Source organism: Anopheles moucheti, unplaced genomic scaffold (genome assembly GCF_943734755.1).
Source record: "Anopheles moucheti unplaced genomic scaffold, idAnoMoucSN_F20_07 putative_Y_1, whole genome shotgun sequence".
NCBI classification, from domain to species: Eukaryota; Metazoa; Arthropoda; class Insecta; order Diptera; family Culicidae; genus Anopheles; species Anopheles moucheti.
Genome location: NW_026453651.1, coordinates 895509 through 919123, shown reverse-complemented (window position 1 = coordinate 919123; position 23615 = coordinate 895509). Strand labels below are relative to the sequence as shown.

General features: G+C 36.9%; 1 protein-coding gene across 1 annotated transcript; it reads left to right on the top strand.

Annotated features, from left to right (window-relative positions):
* The first annotated feature begins 8741 nt into the window (after window positions 1-8741).
* On the top strand, window positions 8742-12542 carry LOC128309272 (uncharacterized). Its single transcript, XM_053045635.1, has one exon. The coding sequence runs from the start codon at window positions 8742-8744 to the stop codon at window positions 12540-12542; it is 3801 nt and encodes a 1266-aa protein (XP_052901595.1).
* The last annotated feature ends 11073 nt before the right edge of the window (window positions 12543-23615 follow it).

Below are 23615 nucleotides of genomic sequence, written 5' to 3'. Positions count from 1 at the left end.
TCTGGTGCAGCTTCATATCAAAGAACAAAGTTCGAATCGGATGGACAAAGTTAGTTGTAATTAACAGTTTTTGTATGAAAACACACTTCTGGTGGAACTTCATATCAAAGAACAAAGTTCGAATCGAATGGACAAAGTTAGTTGTAATTAACAGTTTTTGTATGAAAACTCACTTCTGGTGGAACTTCAAATCAAAGAACAAAGTTCGAATCGGATGGACAAAGTTAGTTGTAATTAACAGTTTTTGTATGAAAACACACTTCTGGTGCAACTGCGAATCAAAGAACAAAGTTCGAATCGGATGGACAAAGTTAGTTGTAATTAACAGTTTTTGTATGAAAACACACTTCTGGTGCAACTGCGAATCAAAGAACAAAGTTCGAATCGGATGGACAAAGTTAGTTGTAATTAACAGTTTTTGTATGAAAACTCACTTCTGGTGCAACTTCATATCAAAGAACAAAGTTCGAATCGGATGGACAAAGTTAGTTGTAATTAACAGTTTTTGTATCAAAACTCACTTCTGGTGCAATTTCATATTAAAGAACAAAGTTCGAATCGGATGGACAAAGTTAGTTGTAATTAACAGTTTTTGTATGAAAACTCACTTCTGGTGCAACTTCATATCAAAGAACAAAGTTCGAATCGGATGGACAAAGTTAGTTGTAATTAACAGTTTTTGTATCAAAACTCACTTCTGGTGCAATTTCATATTAAAGAACAAAGTTCGAATCGGATGGACAAAGTTAGTTGTAATTAACAGTTTTTGTATGAAAACACACTTCTGGTGCAACTTCATATCAAAGAACAAAGTTCGAATCGGATGGACAAAGTTAGTTGTAATTAACAGTTTTTGTATGAAAACACACTTCTGGTGGAACTTCATATCAAAGAACAAAGTTCGAATCGAATGGACAAAGTTAGTTGTAATTAACAGTTTTTGTATGAAAACTCACTTCTGGTGGAACTTCAAATCAAAGAACAAAGTTCGAATCGGATGGACAAAGTTAGTTGTAATTAACAGTTTTTGTATGAAAACACACTTCTGGTGCAACTGCGAATCAAAGAACAAAGTTCGAATCGGATGGACAAAGTTAGTTGTAATTAACAGTTTTTGTATGAAAACTCACTTCTGGTGCAACTTCATATCAAAGAACAAAGTTCGAATCGGATGGACAAAGTTAGTTGTAATTAACAGTTTTTGTATCAAAACTCACTTCTGGTGCAATTTCATATTAAAGAACAAAGTTCGAATCGGATGGACAAAGTTAGTTGTAATTAACAGTTTTTGTATGAAAACACACTTCTGGTGCAACTTCATATCAAAGAACAAAGTTCGAATCGGATGGACAAAGTTAGTTGTAATTAACAGTTTTTGTATGAAAACACACTTCTGGTGGAACTTCATATCAAAGTACAAAGTTCGAATCGAATGGACAAAGTTAGTTGTAATTAACAGTTTTTGTATCAAAACTCAGTTCTGGTGGAACTTCAAATCAAAGAACAAAGTTCGAATCGGATGGACAAAGTTAGTTGTAATTAACAGTTTTTGTATGAAAACACACTTCTGTTGCAACTTCATATCAAAAAACAAAGTTCGAATCGGATGGACAAAGTTAGTTGTAATTAACAGTTTTTGTATGAAAACACACTTCTGGTGCAACTGCGAATCAAAGAACAAAGTTCGAATCGGATGGACAAAGTTAGTTGTAATTAACAGTTTTTGTATGAAAACTCACTTCTGGTGCAACTTCATATCAAAGAACAAAGTTCGAATCGGATGGACAAAGTTAGTTGTAATTAACAGTTTTTGTATCAAAACTCACTTCTGGTGGAACTTCAAATCAAAGAACAAAGTTCGAATCGGATGGACAAAGTTAGTTGTAATTAACAGTTTTTGTATGAAAACTCAGTTCTGGTGGAACTTCAAATCAAAGAACAAAGTTCGAATCGGATGGACAAAGTTAGTTGTAATTAACAGTTTTTGTATGAAAACACACTTCTGGTGGAACTTCAAATCAAAGAACAAAGTTCGAATCGGATGGACAAAGTTAGTTGTAATTAACAGTTTTTGTATGAAAACACACTTCTGGTGGAACTTCATATCAAAGAACAAAGTTCGAATCGAATGGACAAAGTTAGTTGTAATTAACAGTTTTTGTATGAAAACTCACTTCTGGTGGAACTTCAAATCAAAGAACAAAGTTCGAATCGGATGGACAAAGTTAGTTGTAATTAACAGTTTTTGTATGAAAACACACTTCTGGTGCAACTGCGAATCAAAGAACAAAGTTCGAATCGGATGGACAAAGTTAGTTGTAATTAACAGTTTTTGTATGAAAACTCACTTCTGGTGCAACTTCATATCAAAGAACAAAGTTCGAATCGGATGGACAAAGTTAGTTGTAATTAACAGTTTTTGTATCAAAACTCACTTCTGGTGGAACTTCAAATCAAAGAACAAAGTTCGAATCGGATGGACAAAGTTAGTTGTAATTAACAGTTTTTGTATGAAAACTCAGTTCTGGTGGAACTTCAAATCAAAGAACAAAGTTCGAATCGGATGGACAAAGTTAGTTGTAATTAACAGTTTTTGTATGAAAACACACTTCTGGTGGAACTTCAAATCAAAGAACAAAGTTCGAATCGGATGGACAAAGTTAGTTGTAATTAACAGTTTTTGTATGAAAACACACTTCTGGTGGAACTTCATATCAAAGAACAAAGTTCGAATCGAATGGACAAAGTTAGTTGTAATTAACAGTTTTTGTATGAAAACTCACTTCTGGTGGAACTTCAAATCAAAGAACAAAGTTCGAATCGGATGGACAAAGTTAGTTGTAATTAACAGTTTTTGTATGAAAACACACTTCTGGTGCAACTGCGAATCAAAGAACAAAGTTCGAATCGGATGGACAAAGTTAGTTGTAATTAACAGTTTTTGTATGAAAACTCACTTCTGGTGCAACTTCATATCAAAGAACAAAGTTCGAATCGGATGGACAAAGTTAGTTGTAATTAACAGTTTTTGTATCAAAACTCACTTCTGGTGCAATTTCATATTAAAGAACAAAGTTCGAATCGGATGGACAAAGTTAGTTGTAATTAACAGTTTTTGTATGAAAACTCACTTCTGGTGGAACTTCAAATCAAAGAACAATGTTCGAATCGGATGGACAAAGTTAGTTGTAATTAACAGTTTTTGTATGAAAACACACTTCTGGTGGAACTTCATATCAAAGTACAAAGTTCGAATCGAATGGACAAAGTTAGTTGTAATTAACAGTTTTTGTATGAAAACTCAGTTCTGGTGGAACTTCAAATCAAAGAACAAAGTTCGAATCAGATGGACAAAGTTAGTTGTAATTAACAGTTTTTGTATGAAAACACACTTCTGGTGGAACTTCAAATCAAAGAACAAAGTTCGAATCGGATGGACAAAGTTAGTTGTAATTAACAGTTTTTGTATGAAAACACACTTCTGGTGCAACTGCGAATCAAAGAACAAAGTTCGAATCGGATGGACAAAGTTAGTTGTAATTAACAGTTTTTGTATGAAAACACACTTCTGGTGCAACTGCGAATCAAAGAACAAAGTTCGAATCGGATGGACAAAGTTAGTTGTAATTAACAGTTTTTGTATGAAAACTCACTTCTGGTGCAACTTCATATCAAAGAACAAAGTTCGAATCGGATGGACAAAGTTAGTTGTAATTAACAGTTTTTGTATCAAAACTCACTTCTGGTGGAACTTCAAATCAAAGAACAAAGTTCGAATCGGATGGACAAAGTTAGTTGTAATTAACAGTTTTTGTATGAAAACTCAGTTCTGGTGGAACTTCAAATCAAAGAACAAAGTTCGAATCGGATGGACAAAGTTAGTTGTAATTAACAGTTTTTGTATGAAAACACACTTCTGGTGGAACTTCAAATCAAAGAACAAAGTTCGAATCGGATGGACAAAGTTAGTTGTAATTAACAGTTTTTGTATGAAAACACACTTCTGGTGGAATTTCATATCAAAGAACAAAGTTCGAATCGAATGGACAAAGTTAGTTGTAATTAACAGTTTTTGTATGAAAACTCACTTCTGGTGGAACTTCAAATCAAAGAACAAAGTTCGAATCGGATGGACAAAGTTAGTTGTAATTAACAGTTTTTGTATGAAAACACACTTCTGGTGCAACTGCGAATCAAAGAACAAAGTTCGAATCGGATGGACAAAGTTAGTTGTAATTAACAGTTTTTGTATGAAAACTCACTTCTGGTGCAACTTCATATCAAAGAACAAAGTTCGAATCGGATGGACAAAGTTAGTTGTAATTAACAGTTTTTGTATCAAAACTCACTTCTGGTGCAATTTCATATTAAAGAACAAAGTTCGAATCGGATGGACAAAGTTAGTTGTAATTAACAGTTTTTGTATGAAAACACACTTCTGGTGGAACTTCAAATCAAAGAACAAAGTTCGAATCGGATGGACAAAGTTAGTTGTAATTAACAGTTTTTGTATGAAAACTCACTTCTGGTGCAACTTCATATCAAAGAACAAAGTTCGAATCGGATGGACAAAGTTAGTTGTAATTAACAGTTTTTGTATGAAAACTCAGTTCTGGTGGAACTTCAAATCAAAGAACAAAGTTCGAATCGGATGGACAAAGTTAGTTGTAATTAACAGTTTTTGTATGAAAACACACTTCTGGTGGAACTTCAAATCAAAGAACAAAGTTCGAATCGGATGGACAAAGTTAGTTGTAATTAACAGTTTTTGTATGAAAACTCACTTCTGGTGCAACTTCATATCAAAGAACAAAGTTCGAATCGGATGGACAAAGTTAGTTGTAATTAACAGTTTTTGTATCAAAACTCACTTCTGGTGCAATTTCATATTAAAGAACAAAGTTCGAATCGGATGGACAAAGTTAGTTGTAATTAACAGTTTTTGTATGAAAACACACTTCTGTTGCAACTTCATATCAAAGAACAAAGTTCGAATCGGATGGACAAAGTTAGTTGTAATTAACAGTTTTTGTATCAAAACTCACTTCTGGTGCAATTTCATATTAAAGAACAAAGTTCGAATCGGATGGACAAAGTTAGTTGTAATTAACAGTTTTTGTATAAAAACTCACTTCTGGTGGAACTTCAAATCAAAGAACAATGTTCGAATCGGATGGACAAAGTTAGTTGTAATTAACAGTTTTTGTATGAAAACACACTTCTGGTGGAACTTCATATCAAAGTACAAAGTTCGAATCGAATGGACAAAGTTAGTTGTAATTAACAGTTTTTGTATGAAAACTCAGTTCTGGTGGAACTTCAAATCAAAGAACAAAGTTCGAATCGGATGGACAAAGTTAGTTGTAATTAACAGTTTTTGTATGAAAACACACTTCTGGTGGAACTTCAAATCAAAGAACAAAGTTCGAATCGGATGGACAAAGTTAGTTGTAATTAACAGTTTTTGTATGAAAACACACTTCTGGTGCAACTGCGAATCAAAGAACAAAGTTCGAATCGGATGGACAAAGTTAGTTGTAATTAACAGTTTTTGTATGAAAACTCACTTCTGGTGCAACTTCATATCAAAGAACAAAGTTCGAATCGGATGGACAAAGTTAGTTGTAATTAACAGTTTTTGTATCAAAACTCACTTCTGGTGCAATTTCATATTAAAGAACAAAGTTCGAATCGGATGGACAAAGTTAGTTGTAATTAACAGTTTTTGTATGAAAACTCACTTCTGGTGGAACTTCAAATCAAAGAACAAAGTTCGAATCGGATGGACAAAGTTAGTTGTAATTAACAGTTTTTGTATGAAAACACACTTCTGGTGCAACTGCGAATCAAAGAACAAAGTTCGAATCGGATGGACAAAGTTAGTTGTAATTAACAGTTTTTGTATGAAAACTCACTTCTGGTGCAACTTCATATCAAAGAACAAAGTTCGAATCGGATGGACAAAGTTAGTTGTAATTAACAGTTTTTGTATCAAAACTCACTTCTGGTGCAATTTCATATTAAAGAACAAAGCTCGAATCGGATGGACAAAGTTAGTTGTAATTAACAGTTTTTGTATGAAAACACACTTCTGGTGCAACTTCATATCAAAGAACAAAGTTCGAATCGGATGGACAAAGTTAGTTGTAATTAACAGTTTTTGTATGAAAACACACTTCTGGTGGATTTTCATATCAAAGTACAAAGTTCGAATCGAATGGACAAAGTTAGTTGTAATTAACAGTTTTTGTATGAAAACTCAGTTCTGGTGGAACTTCAAATCAAAGAACAAAGTTCGAATCGGATGGACAAAGTTAGTTGTAATTAACAGTTTTTGTATGAAAACACACTTCTGTTGCAACTTCATATCAAAGAACAAAGTTCGAATCGGATGGACAAAGTTAGTTGTAATTAACAGTTTTTGTATGAAAACACACTTCTGGTGCAACTGCGAATCAAAGAACAAAGTTCGAATCGGATGGACAAAGTTAGTTGTAATTAACAGTTTTTGTATGAAAACTCACTTCTGGTGCAACTTCATATCAAAGAACAAAGTTCGAATCGGATGGACAAAGTTAGTTGTAATTAACAGTTTTTGTATCAAAACTCACTTCTGGTGGAACTTCAAATCAAAGAACAAAGTTCGAATCGGATGGACAAAGTTAGTTGTAATTAACAGTTTTTGTATGAAAACTCAGTTCTGGTGGAACTTCAAATCAAAGAACAAAGTTCGAATCGGATGGACAAAGTTAGTTGTAATTAACAGTTTTTGTATGAAAACACACTTCTGGTGGAACTTCAAATCAAAGAACAAAGTTCGAATCGGATGGACAAAGTTAGTTGTAATTAACAGTTTTTGTATGAAAACACACTTCTGGTGGAACTTCATATCAAAGAACAAAGTTCGAATCGAATGGACAAAGTTAGTTGTAATTAACAGTTTGTTCACGCACAACAACAACACACCAGGACGAATTGACAGTTGACGATCGGTTTCGTCAAGTTTCGTCAACTGTCGGAATGTGAGTGCCAGGGGCACTCAATGGAGGTTATAAATACTGGTGCAAAAATATAAATCGATCTCTTTTTTCTACTCAACGCCTCGACTCCGGTAAATATTACAGCCAGCAAAATAAATCCGAAATCCGCAAATTCGTTCATGGTGCCGTGACCAGGATCCGACGAACTTGGTTATTGTAATTCTGCCGATTCTCGCGAGTTTTTCTTTCCGCGCCACATATTTACCGCGTCACATCACAACCGTTTTTTTTTGCGACCGTCGAAAATTTGTTTCATACACGACCATGCCAGCGTCGACCGTAATACTATCATCGCGAAGGACAATCTTGCTTGTCACTTTAGACCGTCACGAGAAGTTCCTTCTCGATTTTCTCCCCGAGCGAGACGAGATAGAGGTGGAAACGCGCATTGCCAAGTTCGAGCAACTTTCCATCGATTTGGAGAAGATTCAAAGGCAGTTAGAAGATGCAGCGATTACTCCAGAAGAAATAGCTCACAATGCCGCTTTACGCGATGATTTTGAGCCGCGTTTGATACGGGCTCACTCCCAGTTAAAACAAAAAAGGGCACATATTCCTCGGGACAATATTTCGCAACCAAACGCAGGCTTCAATCCACTGCACAATATGAAGCTTCCCTCCATTGCACTTCCAGAATACAATGGTGATTATATGCAGTGGCTAACGTTCAGAGACACATTTGAAGGATTAATTCATGATAATCCTGATTTACCTTCCATACAAAAATTCCACTATTTGCGAGCATCCTTAAAGGGAGAAGCCGCCAAGGTAATAGAATCCATTACCATTAGTGCCGCGAACTATGAAATTGCATGGAAGATGCTAACAGAACGATACTCGAACGAATATTTGCTTAAAAAACAGCACTTGCATGCATTGTTTGGAATGGCCACTGTAAAACGGGAAAGTGCATCCACGCTTCACCATCTTGTCGATGAGTTCGAACACCATAAGACGACGCTAAGCCACTTGGGTGAAAATACAGAGGCTTGGAGTAGCTTGCTTGAGCATTTATTGTGCACGAAATTACCGATAACAACACTGCGTGATTGGGAAGAGTTCGCTTCCAATAATGAAAATCCAAGCTACCAGAGCTTGGTTGCATTTTTGCAGCGACGAATGCGGGTGTTAGAAACCATGATGGTAAACAATCCCGATGCGCCCTCTACCGGTAATAATACGCACTTCACACCAAAACATGCGAATCTCACTCGGCTGTCTAGTTTCCCGTCCACCTCTCATGAGGCGCGAAAATGCATCATATGCCACCAGGAGCACAACCTCACTAAATGCCCGCGATTCATGGCTATGAGTCCGGAAGAACGATACCGTAGCGTAATGTTCCATAAGTTATGCATTAACTGTTTGCGGGACAATCATCGAGCACGCGATTGCTCTTCGCAATACAAATGCAGAAACTGCCACTCAGCGCACCACACACTATTACACTCACAACACAATGCTCACGGAGCACTTCCCACTGCAACCACTATGACAGCTGCGCGAACTGTTCCGGCGAACCAACCACACAGCACAGACGATCACAGCACAAACACCCAGAGACACTATGTGGCTGCACACGCAGGCCAGCAGACATATGATCATGTCTTTCTGCAAACAGCCATAGTGCACATTGTTGATGCACATGGTATTGTGCACCCAGCTCGAGCATTATTGGACAGTGCCTCTCAGCCTGACCTAATGAGCACCAAGCTTGCTAATAGGTTAGCTTTGAAGCACGATCCTATCAGCATCACTCTTATCGGTGCGGGTCATTCTTCCACCCCTGTGCGAAAATCGGTGCGTGCGAAGATATCTTCCCGAACGAGCCCGTATGAGCTGAATGCTGATTTTTTGATAGTTGACAATTTGATCGGGGATTTGCCAGCGCATGATGTGCGCACCGATGAATGGCAAATACCGCCGAATTTCATTCTTGCCGACCCCCAGTTCAATAAGTCGGCACCGCTCGATCTCATCCTCGGTGCCCGGCATTATCATGAATTCTTCCAAAGCGGGGCTCAATATCGAATTGCTATCCATCTTCCGGTCCTTATGGAGAGTATGTTCGGGTGGATCGTGAGCGGTTCAGCATCTATCCCGAATATTAATAATGATACATCCTACGCCTCTTCCGTTGTTTGCATGAGCACGCTCGATGAAACCCTCGAGCGATTCTGGAAAATGGAAGAGCTACACGTTAGAGATGGCCTTTCACCTGAAGAACGGTATTGCGAAAATTTATACCTAGATACGACACAACGAGACGATACAGGTCGTTATATTGTTCGCTTACCAAAGAAGTCAGACTTTAAAGAAAAGCTCGGATTATCGAAATCATCGGCCCTACGACGCTTCACTATGCTCGAAAGACGATTAGAACGCGATCCTCGTATTAAGGCAGCATACCACGAATTCATGCGAGAGTATTTGGAGCTAGGACATATGTCACTACTGCGAGCTCCAGATGACGATGAATCAGCATACTATCTGCCGCACCATCCCGTTTTTAAGGCGTCGAGTTCTACAACAAAAACAAGAGTGGTATTTGATGGCTCTGCAAAAACCTCTTCAGGATACTCCCTGAACGATATGTTATGTGTGGGTCCAGCAGTTCAGGATGAATTACTAGACATCATCCTTCGATTTCGCACATACAAAGTGGCTGTTGTTGGCGATATCGCTAAAATGTATCGCCAAATTCTGCTTCATCCCGATGACAGAAACTACGTCCGCATTTGCTTCCGATTTACTCCCCATTCACCGATCCAGTATTACGAGCTGAACACCGTAACGTATGGTTTATCCCCTTCATCCTTCTTGGCAACTCGAACATTGCAACAGCTTGCCGACGATGAGGGTACCGCGCATCCGGTTGCCGCAGACGCTCTGAAGAACAACTTTTACGTTGACGATTTCATCGGGGGTGCAGATTCCATTGAAAGTGCTCGTCATCTACGGTTAGAACTAAGTGAATTATTGTCGAAAGGTGGATTCGAATTAAGAAAGTGGACTTCCAACCGGTTAGAAGTACTTACCGGTCTAGCATCGGATCAGATCGGAACACAGTCAGCTTTACAATTCATGCCCGACGAAACGATTAAAGCTCTCGGCATTTCGTGGGAGCCTGAACACGACGTACTATCATTTCCGTCCGCGATTTACACCGACACAACATGTACTACTAAAAGAACGATTCTTTCTAGCATAGCCCGCATGTTCGATCCGCTTGGTCTAGTGGCTCCAATAGTTGTTCGCTCAAAAATAATGATGCAGGAGCTATGGTTACAGAAAGCTGGCTGGGACGATCCCGTTCCTGATTCTATCTGCAAGAAATGGAAAGATATTCAACATGATTGGCCACTTTTATCCAGTTTCAAAATAGATCGTTATGCTCTATTACCTGGTAGTCGATTGCAGCTACATACCTTTTGTGATGCATCTGAAGCAGCCTACGGAGCCTGCATCTATGTTCGTTGCGAAGGTGCGCAAGGACGGGTTCACATCACTCTACTTGCATCCAAGTCACGAGTGGCACCGCTTAAGCGTGTCACGCTTCCACGGCTTGAACTGTGCGCTGCGGTATTAGGCGCTCATCTTTACGATCGAGTCAAGAAGGCGATGGGACTAACTGCAGCAGAATCATACTTTTGGTCCGATTCGACTGTCACCCTTAAGTGGATCGGTGGCTCACCTAACACTTGGGCGACGTTTGTAGCTAATCGAGTGGCCGAGGTGCAACACTACACACATCCACGACAGTGGAGGCATGTTCCCGGTTCAACAAATCCTGCAGATCTGGTATCACGCGGCATGGCAGCAGTGGATTTCCTGAAGAGCAAGCTATGGAGTTCCGGCCCTGAATGGTTGGCGTTATCTTCATCTCAATGGCCCGACTTCTGCCCTGAACCGGACGAGAACTCAAATCTCGAGATTCGTAAGGTGAGCGCTGCCTTTACTAACTATGTCACTAATCATCCTTGGTTTACGATGTGTTCCAGCTACGCGCGATTGTTGCGTATTATTGCACTCTGCATTCGCTTCACACGTAACGTAAAGGAGAAAGCACGAACTCAGCAAACATCGCTACGCATCACTACACCATTGAACATCACTCCCGAGGATACCGAAGCTGCTAAAACTGTGCTATGTCGCTTAGCACAGCAAGACGAATTTGCAACCGAGCTAAAGCAATTGACTAAGGGTGAAGCAATCGCAAAGCAATCACCGTTACGAAGACTAAACCCATTCCTCGATGAACAAGGAATATTGCGTGTGGGAGGACGATTGAAGCTATCGCAACTTCCATACCAATCGCAACACCCCATTGTGCTTCCCAAGAATCACAAATTTGGCGAGCTCATCGCGGCTTACCATCATGAGAAGCTCATGCATGGCGGCGGACGACTGCTACTTTCCCAAATACGTGAAACGTATTGGCCACTAGATGGAAGACACCTAGTGAAGAGAATCGTAAGGAACTGCTTCCGTTGCATACGCCAAGAACCCCGCCTGGAGGAACAACAAGTCGGCCAACTCCCACCACCGCGCGTCACTCCCAGCCGGCCTTTTTCTGTTACCGGAGTAGATTACGCTGGCCCTTTCTACTTGAAGCCTGCGCACCGGCGTGCAGCGGCGGCGAAGAGCTACTTGTGCGTCTTCGTGTGCTTCGCAACGAAGGCAGTCCACTTAGAACTGGTTGGGGACCTCACTACCGCGGGATTCTTAGCGGCCTTACGTCGTTTCACATCCAGGCGCGGATTACCTGCACACATACACTCGGACAACGGAAAAAACTTTGAAGGAGCCGCGCACGAGCTCCGTGAACTTTTCCGCATGTTCCGCGATGAACAGCAGCAACACATCATCGCTAATGAATGTGCCAACAAGGGAATCACTTGGCATTTTACCCCTCCCAAGGCTCCCCACTTCGGCGGATTGTGGGAAGCAGCGGTAAAAACGGCCAAGCGACATCTTTACCGACATCTAGGCAGCACTAGGCTGTCCTACGAGGGATACAGCACCATCCTTCAGCAGATAGAGGCCGCAATGAATTCACGACCTTTATTGCCCACCTCAGACGACCCGAACGATTTGGCAGCACTTACCCCAGCGCATTTTCTCATCGGCACATCCATGCATTCGGTTCCTACTCCAGATTACACTGGATTGAAGATGTGTACACTTGATGAACTCCAAAAGTGGCAACTGATGTTCCAACGTTTCTGGAAACATTGGACATCGGAGTATCTACAAGAATTGCAAAAGGACAACATGAGGCATCACCGAACCAATGATATACTACCTGGACGATTAGTCATCCTGATGGATGAATCCCTACCAACAACCCGATGGCCCCTCGCACGCATCATCGACGTTCATCCGGGCCAGGACCAACTCACACGAGTGGTTAAACTAAAAACCGCCAAGGGGATCCTCACACGTCCGATCACAAAGATTTGTATTTTACCACTCGCCGCTGACCCGAACACCACGTGCTAACAACTTTAGTTGTTTTTCTTTTTATTATGACATTCTGTCATGGGGGGGAGGATGTTCACGCACAACAACAACACACCAGGACGAATTGACAGTTGACGATCGGTTTCGTCAAGTTTCGTCAACTGTCGGAATGTGAGTGCCAGGGGCACTCAATGGAGGTTATAAATACTGGTGCAAAAATATAAATCGATCTCTTTTTTCTACTCAACGCCTCGACTCCGGTAAATATTACAGCCAGCAAAATAAATCCGAAATCCGCAAATTCGTTCACAGTTTTTGTATGAAAACTCACTTCTGGTGGAACTTCAAATCAAAGAACAAAGTTCGAATCGGATGGACAAAGTTAGTTGTAATTAACAGTTTTTGTATGAAAACACACTTCTGGTGCAACTGCGAATCAAAGAACAAAGTTCGAATCGGATGGACAAAGTTAGTTGTAATTAACAGTTTTTGTATGAAAACTCACTTCTGGTGCAACTTCATATCAAAGAACAAAGTTCGAATCGGATGGACAAAGTTAGTTGTAATTAACAGTTTTTGTATCAAAACTCACTTCTGGTGCAATTTCATATTAAAGAACAAAGTTCGAATCGGATGGACAAAGTTAGTTGTAATTAACAGTTTTTGTATGAAAACTCACTTCTGGTGGAACTTCAAATCAAAGAACAATGTTCGAATCGGATGGACAAAGTTAGTTGTAATTAACAGTTTTTGTATGAAAACACACTTCTGGTGGAACTTCATATCAAAGTACAAAGTTCGAATCGAATGGACAAAGTTAGTTGTAATTAACAGTTTTTGTATGAAAACTCAGTTCTGGTGGAACTTCATATCAAAGAACAAAGTTCGAATCGGATGGACAAAGTTAGTTGTAATTAACAGTTTTTGTATGAAAACACACTTCTGGTGGAACTTCAAATCAAAGAACAAAGTTCGAATCGGATGGACAAAGTTAGTTGTAATTAACAGTTTTTGTATGAAAACACACTTCTGGTGCAACTGCGAATCAAAGAACAAAGTTCGAATCGGATGGACAAAGTTAGTTGTAATTAACAGTTTTTGTATGAAAACACACTTCTGGTGCAACTGCGAATCAAAGAACAAAGTTCGAATCGGATGGACAAAGTTAGTTGTAATTAACAGTTTTTGTATGAAAACTCACTTCTGGTGCAACTTCATATCAAAGAACAAAGTTCGAATCGGATGGACAAAGTTAGTTGTAATTAACAGTTTTTGTATCAAAACTCACTTCTGGTGGAACTTCAAATCAAAGAACAAAGTTCGAATCGGATGGACAAAGTTAGTTGTAATTAACAGTTTTTGTATGAAAACTCAGTTCTGGTGGAACTTCAAATCAAAGAACAAAGTTCGAATCGGATGGACAAAGTTAGTTGTAATTAACAGTTTTTGTATGAAAACACACTTCTGGTGGAACTTCAAATCAAAGAACAAAGTTCGAATCGGATGGACAAAGTTAGTTGTAATTAACAGTTTTTGTATGAAAACACACTTCTGGTGGAACTTCATATCAAAGAACAAAGTTCGAATCGAATGGACAAAGTTAGTTGTAATTAACAGTTTTTGTATGAAAACTCACTTCTGGTGGAACTTCAAATCAAAGAACAAAGTTCGAATCGGATGGACAAAGTTAGTTGTAATTAACAGTTTTTGTATGAAAACACACTTCTGGTGCAACTGCGAATCAAAGAACAAAGTTCGAATCGGATGGACAAAGTTAGTTGTAATTAACAGTTTTTGTATGAAAACTCACTTCTGGTGCAACTTCATATCAAAGAACAAAGTTCGAATCGGATGGACAAAGTTAGTTGTAATTAACAGTTTTTGTATCAAAACTCACTTCTGGTGCAATTTCATATTAAAGAACAAAGTTCGAATCGGATGGACAAAGTTAGTTGTAATTAACAGTTTTTGTATGAAAACACACTTCTGGTGGAACTTCAAATCAAAGAACAAAGTTCGAATCGGATGGACAAAGTTAGTTGTAATTAACAGTTTTTGTATGAAAACTCACTTCTGGTGCAACTTCATATCAAAGAACAAAGTTCGAATCGGATGGACAAAGTTAGTTGTAATTAACAGTTTTTGTATGAAAACTCAGTTCTGGTGGAACTTCAAATCAAAGAACAAAGTTCGAATCGGATGGACAAAGTTAGTTGTAATTAACAGTTTTTGTATGAAAACACACTTCTGGTGGAACTTCAAATCAAAGAACAAAGTTCGAATCGGATGGACAAAGTTAGTTGTAATTAACAGTTTTTGTATGAAAACACACTTCTGGTGGAACTTCATATCAAAGAACAAAGTTCGAATCGGATGGACAAAGTTAGTTGTAATTAACAGTTTTTGTATCAAAACTCACTTCTGGTGCAATTTCATATTAAAGAACAAAGTTCGAATCGGATGGACAAAGTTAGTTGTAATTAACAGTTTTTGTATGAAAACTCACTTCTGGTGGAACTTCAAATCAAAGAACAATGTTCGAATCGGATGGACAAAGTTAGTTGTAATTAACAGTTTTTGTATGAAAACACACTTCTGGTGCAACTGCGAATCAAAGAACAAAGTTCGAATCGGATGGACAAAGTTAGTTGTAATTAACAGTTTTTGTATGAAAACACACTTCTGGTGCAACTGCGAATCAAAGAGCAAAGTTCGAATCGGATGGACAAAGTTAGTTGTAATTAACAGTTTTTGTATGAAAACACACTTCTGGTGGAACTTCATATCAAAGTACAAAGTTCGAATCGGATGGACAAAGTTAGTTGTAATTAACAGTTTTTGTATGAAAACTCACTTCTGGTGGAACTTCAAATCAAAGAACAAAGTTCGAATCGGATGGACAAAGTTAGTTGTAATTAACAGTTTTTGTATGAAAACACACTTCTGGTGGAACTTCAAATCAAAGAACAAAGTTCGAATCGGATGGACAAAGTTAGTTGTAATTAACAGTTTTTGTATGAAAACACACTTCTGGTGCAACTGCGAATCAAAGAGCAAAGTTCGAATCGGATGGACAAAGTTAGTTGTAATTAACAGTTTTTGTATGAAAACACACTTCTGGTGCAACTGCGAATCAAAGAACAAAGTTCGAATCGGATGGACAAAGTTAGTTGTAATTAACAGTTTTTGTATGAAAACACACTTCTGGTGGAACTTCATATCAAAGTACAAAGTTCGAATCGAATGGACAAAGTTAGTTGTAATTAACAGTTTTTGTATGAAAACTCAGTTCTGGTGGAACTTCAAATCAAAGAACAAAGTTCGAATCGGATGGACAAAGTTAGTTGTAATTAACAGTTTTTGTATGAAAACACACTTCTGGTGGAACTTCATATCAAAGTACAAAGTTCGAATCGAATGGACAAAGTTAGTTGTAATTAACAGTTTTTGTATGAAAACTCAGTTCTGGTGGAACTTCAAATCAAAGAACAAAGTTCGAATCGGATGGACAAAGTTAGTTGTAATTAACAGTTTTTGTATGAAAACACACTTCTGGTGGAACTTCAAATCAAAGAACAAAGTTCGAATCGGATGGACAAAGTTAGTTGTAATTAACAGTTTTTGTATGAAAACACACTTCTGGTGCAACTGCGAATCAAAGAGCAAAGTTCGAATCGGATGGACAAAGTTAGTTGTAATTAACAGTTTTTGTATGAAAACACACTTCTGGTGCAACTGCGAATCAAAGAACAAAGTTCGAATCGGATGGACAAAGTTAGTTGTAATTAACAGTTTTTGTATGAAAACTCACTTCTGGTGCAACTTCATATCAAAGAACAAAGTTCGAATCGGATGGACAAAGTTAGTTGTAATTAACAGTTTTTGTATCAAAACTCACTTCTGGTGCAATTTCATATTAAAGAACAAAGTTCGAATCGGATGGACAAAGTTAGTTGTAATTAACAGTTTTTGTATGAAAACACACTTCTGGTGCAACTTCATATCAAAGAACAAAGTTCGAATCGGATGGACAAAGTTAGTTGTAATTAACAGTTTTTGTATGAAAACACACTTCTGGTGGAACTTCAAATCAAAGAACAAAGTTCGAATCGGATGGACAAAGTTAGTTGTAATTAACAGTTTTTGTATGAAAACACACTTCTGGTGCAACTTCATATCAAAGAACAAAGTTCGAATCGAATGGACAAAGTTAGTTGTAATTAACAGTTTTTGTATGAAAACTCACTTCTGGTGGAACTTCAAATCAAAGAACAAAGTTCGAATCGGATGGACAAAGTTAGTTGTAATTAACAGTTTTTGTATGAAAACACACTTCTGGTGCAACTGCGAATCAAAGAACAAAGTTCGAATCGGATGGACAAAGTTAGTTGTAATTAACAGTTTTTGTATGAAAACTCACTTCTGGTGCAACTTCATATCAAAGAACAAAGTTCGAATCGGATGGACAAAGTTAGTTGTAATTAACAGTTTTTGTATCAAAACTCACTTCTGGTGCAATTTCATATTAAAGAACAAAGTTCGAATCGGATGGACAAAGTTAGTTGTAATTAACAGTTTTTGTATGAAAACACACTTCAGGTGCAACTTCATATCAAAGAACAAAGTTCGAATCGGATGGACAAAGTTAGTTGTAATTAACAGTTTTTGTATGAAAACTCACTTCTGGTGGAACTTCAAATCAAAGAACAAAGTTCGAATCGGATGGACAAAGTTAGTTGTAATTAACAGTTTTTGTATGAAAACACACTTCTGGTGCAACTGCGAATCAAAGAACAAAGTTCGAATCGGATGGACAAAGTTAGTTGTAATTAACAGTTTTTGTATGAAAACTCACTTCTGGTGCAACTTCATATCAAAGAACAAAGTTCGAATCGGATGGACAAAGTTAGTTGTAATTAACAGTTTTTGTATGAAAACACACTTCTGGTGGAACTTCATATCAAAGAACAAAGTTCGAATCGAATGGACAAAGTTAGTTGTAATTAACAGTTTTTGTATGAAAACACACTTCTGGTGCAACTGCGAATCAAAGAACAAAGTTCGAATCGGATGGACAAAGTTAGTTGTAATTAACAGTTTTTGTATGAAAACACACTTCTGGTGCAACTGCGAATCAAAGAACAAAGTTCGAATCGGATGGACAAAGTTAGTTGTAATTAACAGTTTTTGTATGAAAACACACTTCTGGTGCAACTTCATATCAAAGAACAAAGTTCGAATCGGATGGACAAAGTTAGTTAATTAACAGTTTTTGTATGAAAACACACTTCTGGTGCAACTGCGAATCAAAGAACAAAGTTCGAATCGGATGGACAAAGTTAGTTGTAATTAACAGTTTTTGTATGAAAACTCACTTCTGGTGCAACTTCATATCAAAGAACAAAGTTCGAATCGGATGGACAAAGTTAGTTGTAATTAACAGTTTTTGTATGAAAACACACTTCTGGTGGAACTTCATATCAAAGAACAAAGTTCGAATCGAATGGACAAAGTTAGTTGTAATTAACAGTTTTTGTATCAAAACTCACTTCTGGTGCAATTTCATATTAAAGAACAAAGTTCGAATCGGATGGACAAAGTTAGTTGTAATTAACAGTTTTTGTATGAAAACACACTTCTGGTGCAACTTCATATCAAAGAACAAAGTTCGAATCGGATGGACAAAGTTAGTTAATTAACAGTTTTTGTATGAAAACACACTTCTGGTGCAACTGCGAATCAAAGAACAAAGTTCGAATCGGATGGACAAAGTTAGTTGTAATTAACAGTTTTTGTATGAAAACTCACTTCTGGTGCAACTTCATATCAAAGAACAAAGTTCGAATCGGATGGACAAAGTTAGTTGTAATTAACAGTTTTTGTATGAAAACTCACTTCTGGTGCAACTTCATATCAAAGAACAAAGTTCGAATCGGATGGACAAAGTTAGTTGTAATTAACAGTTTTTGTATCAAAACTCACTTCTGGTGCAATTTCATATTAAAGAACAAAGTTCGAATCGGATGGACAAAGTTAGTTGTAATTAACAGTTTTTGTATGAAAACACACTTCAGGTGCAACTTCATATCAAAGAACAAAGTTCGAATCGGATGGACAAAGTTAGTTGTAATTAACAGTTTTTGTATGAAAACTCACTTCTGGTGGAACTTCAAATCAAAGAACAAAGTTCGAATCGGATGGACAAAGTTAGTTGTAATTAACAGTTTTTGTATGAAAACACACTTCTGGTGCAACTGCGAATCAAAGAACAAAGTTCGAATCGGATGGACAAAGTTAGTTGTAATTAACAGTTTTTGTATGAAAACTCACTTCTGGTGCAACTTCATATCAAAGAACAAAGTTCGAATCGGATGGACAAAGTTAGTTGTAATTAACAGTTTTTGTATGAAAACTCACTTCTGGTGCAACTTCATATCAAAGAACAAAGTTCGAATCGGATGGACAAAGTTAGTTGTAATTAACAGTTTTTGTATGAAAACTCACTTCTGGTGGAACTTCAAATCAAAGAACAAAGTTCGAATCGGATGGACAAAGTTAGTTGTAATTAACAGTTTTTGTATGAAAACACACTTCTGGTGCAACTGCGAATCAAAGAACAAAGTTCGAATCGGATGGACAAAGTTAGTTGTAATTAACAGTTTTTGTATGAAAACTCACTTCTGGTGCAACTTCATATCAAAGAACAAAGTTCGAATCGGATGGACAAAGTTAGTTGTAATTAACAGTTTTTGTATCAAAACTCACTTCTGGTGGAACTTCAAATCAAAGAACAAAGTTCGAATCGGATGGACAAAGTTAGTTGTAATTAACAGTTTTTGTATGAAAACTCAGTTCTGGTGGAACTTCAAATCAAAGAACAAAGTTCGAATCGGATGGACAAAGTTAGTTGTAATTAACAGTTTTTGTATGAAAACTCACTTCTGGTGCAACTTCATATCAAAGAACAAAGTTCGAATCGGATGGACAAAGTTAGTTGTAATTAACAGTTTTTGTATCAAAACTCACTTCTGGTGGAACTTCAAATCAAAGAACAAAGTTCGAATCGGATGGACAAAGTTAGTTGTAATTAACAGTTTTTGTATGAAAACTCAGTTCTGGTGGAACTTCAAATCAAAGAACAAAGTTCGAATCGGATGGACAAAGTTAGTTGTAATTAACAGTTTTTGTATGAAAACACACTTCTGGTGGAACTTCAAATCAAAGAACAAAGTTCGAATCGGATGGACAAAGTTAGTTGTAATTAACAGTTTTTGTATGAAAACACACTTCTGGTGGAACTTCATATCAAAGTACAAAGTTCGAATCGAATGGACAAAGTTAGTTGTAATTAACAGTTTTTGTATGAAAACTCACTTCTGGTGGAACTTCAAATCAAAGAACAAAGTTCGAATCGGATGGACAAAGTTAGTTGTAATTAACAGTTTTTGTATGAAAACACACTTCTGGTGCAACTGCGAATCAAAGAACAAAGTTCGAATCGGATGGACAAAGTTAGTTGTAATTAACAGTTTTTGTATGAAAACTCACTTCTGGTGCAACTTCATATCAAAGAACAAAGTTCGAATCGGATGGACAAAGTTAGTTGTAATTAACAGTTTTTGTATCAAAACTCACTTCTGGTGCAATTTCATATTAAAGAACAAAGTTCGAATCGGATGGACAAAGTTAGTTGTAATTAACAGTTTTTGTATGAAAACACACTTCTGGTGCAACTTCATATCAAAGAACAAAGTTCGAATCGGATGGACAAAGTTAGTTAATTAACAGTTTTTGTATGAAAACTCACTTCTGGTGCAACTTCATATCAAAGAACAAAGTTCGAATCGAATGGACAAAGTTAGTTGTAATTAACAGTTTTTGTATGAAAACTCACTTCTGGTGGAACTTCAAATCAAAGAACAAAGTTCGAATCGGATGGACAAAGTTAGTTGTAATTAACAGTTTTTGTATGAAAACACACTTCTGGTGCAACTGCGAATCAAAGAACAAAGTTCGAATCGGATGGACAAAGTTAGTTGTAATTAACAGTTTTTGTATGAAAACTCACTTCTGGTGCAACTTCATATCAAAGAACAAAGTTCGAATCGGATGGACAAAGTTAGTTGTAATTAACAGTTTTTGTATCAAAACTCACTTCTGGTGCAATTTCATATTAAAGAACAAAGTTCGAATCGGATGGACAAAGTTAGTTGTAATTAACAGTTTTTGTATGAAAACACACTTCTGGTGCAACTTCATATCAAAGAAAAAAGTTCGAATCGGATGGACAAAGTTAGTTAATTAACAGTTTTTGTATGAAAACTCACTTCTGGTGCAACTTCATATCAAAGAACAAAGTTCGAATCGGATGGACAAAGTTAGTTGTAATTAACAGTTTTTGTATCAAAACTCACTTCTGGTGCAATTTCATATTAAAGAACAAAGTTCGAATCGAATGGACAAAGTTAGTTGTAATTAACAGTTTTTGTATGAAAACTCAGTTCTGGTGGAACTTCAAATCAAAGAACAAAGTTCGAATCGGATGGACAAAGTTAGTTGTAATTAACAGTTTTTGTATGAAAACACACTTCTGGTGCAACTGCGAATCAAAGAACAAAGTTCGAATCGGATGGACAAAGTTAGTTGTAATTAACAGTTTTTGTATGAAAACACACTTCTGGTGCAACTGCGAATCAAAGAACAAAGTTCGAATCGGATGGACAAAGTTAGTTGTAATTAACAGTTTTTGTATGAAAACACACTTCTGGTGCAACTTCATATCAAAGAACAAAGTTCGAATCGGATGGACAAAGTTAGTTAATTAACAGTTTTTGTATGAAAACACACTTCTGGTGCAACTGCGAATCAAAGAACAAAGTTCGAATCGGATGGACAAAGTTAGTTGTAATTAACAGTTTTTGTATGAAAACACACTTCTGGTGCAACTGCGAATCAAAGAACAAAGTTCGAATCGGATGGACAAAGTTAGTTGTAATTAACAGTTTTTGTATGAAAACACACTTCTGGTGCAACTTCATATCAAAGAACAAAGTTCGAATCGGATGGACAAAGTTAGTTAATTAACAGTTTTTGTATGAAAACACACTTCTGGTGCAACTTCATATCAAAGAACAAAGTTCGAATCGGATGGACAAAGTTAGTTGTAATTAACAGTTTTTGTATGAAAACACACTTCTGGTGGAACTTCATATCAAAGTACAAAGTTCGAATCGAATGGACAAAGTTAGTTGTAATTAACAGTTTTTGTATGAAAACTCAGTTCTGGTGGAACTTCAAATCAAAGAACAAAGTTCGAATCGGATGGACAAAGTTAGTTGTAATTAACAGTTTTTGTATGAAAACACACTTCTGGTGGAACTTCAAATCAAAGAACAAAGTTCGAATCGGATGGACAAAGTTAGTTGTAATTAACAGTTTTAGTATGAAAACTCACTTCTGGTGCAACTTCATATCAAAGAACAAAGTTCGAATCGGATGGACAAAGTTAGTTGTAATTAACAGTTTTTGTATGAAAACACACTTCTGGTGCAACTGCGAATCAAAGAACAAAGTTCGAATCGGATGGACAAAGTTAGTTGTAATTAACAGTTTTTGTATGAAAACACACTTCTGGTGCAACTGCGAATCAAAGAACAAAGTTCGAATCGGATGGACAAAGTTAGTTGTAATTAACAGTTTTTGTATGAAAACTCACTTCTGGTGCAACTTCATATCAAAGAACAAAGTTCGAATCGGATGGACAAAGTTAGTTGTAATTAACAGTTTTTGTATCAAAACTCACTTCTGGTGCAATTTCATATTAAAGAACAAAGTTCGAATCGGATGGACAAAGTTAGTTGTAATTAACAGTTTTTGTATGAAAACACACTTCTGGTGCAACTTCATATCAAAGAACAAAGTTCGAATCGGATGGACAAAGTTAGTTGTAATTAACAGTTTTTGTATGAAAACACACTTCTGGTGGAACTTCATATCAAAGAACAAAGTTCGAATCGAATGGACAAAGTTAGTTGTAATTAACAGTTTTTGTATGAAAACTCACTTCTGGTGGAACTTCAAATCAAAGAACAAAGTTCGAATCGGATGGACAAAGTTAGTTGTAATTAACAGTTTTTGTATGAAAACACACTTCTGGTGCAACTGCGAATCAAAGAACAAAGTTCGAATCGGATGGACAAAGTTAGTTGTAATTAACAGTTTTTGTATGAAAACTCACTTCTGGTGCAACTTCATATCAAAGAACAAAGTTCGAATCGGATGGACAAAGTTAGTTGTAATTAACAGTTTTTGTATGAAAACACACTTCTGGTGCAACTTCATATCAAAGAACAAAGTTCGAATCGGATGGACAAAGTTAGTTGTAATTAACAGTTTTTGTATGAAAACACACTTCTGGTGGAACTTCATATCAAAGTACAAAGTTCGAATCGAATGGACAAAGTTAGTTGTAATTAACAGTTTTTGTATGAAAACTCAGTTCTGGTGGAACTTCAAATCAAAGAACAAAGTTCGAATCGGATGGACAAAGTTAGTTGTAATTAACAGTTTTTGTATGAAAACACACTTCTGTTGCAACTTCATATCAAAGAACAAAGTTCGAATCGGATGGACAAAGTTAGTTGTAATTAACAGTTTTTGTATGAAAACACACTTCTGTTGCAACTTCATATCAAAGAACAAAGTTCGAATCGGATGGACAAAGTTAGTTGTAATTAACAGTTTTTGTATCAAAACTCACTTCTGGTGGAACTTCAAATCAAAGAACAAAGTTCGAATCGGATGGACAAAGTTAGTTGTAATTAACAGTTTTTGTATGAAAACTCAGTTCTGGTGGAACTTCAAATCAAAGAACAAAGTTCGAATCGGATGGACAAAGTTAGTTGTAATTAACAGTTTTTGTATGAAAACACACTTCTGGTGCAACTGCGAATCAAAGAACAAAGTTCGAATCGGATGGACAAAGTTAGTTGTAATTAACAGTTTTTGTATGAAAACTCACTTCTGGTGGAACTTCAAATCAAAGAACAAAGTTCGAATCGGATGGACAAAGTTAGTTGTAATTAACAGTTTTTGTATCAAAACTCACTTCTG

What these genes read in the sequence shown, in the direction of transcription:
- LOC128309272 (XM_053045635.1), top strand. Translation starts at nt 8,742, where the DNA reads ATGAGCACCAAGCTTGCTAATAGGTTAGCTTTGAAGCACGATCCTATC.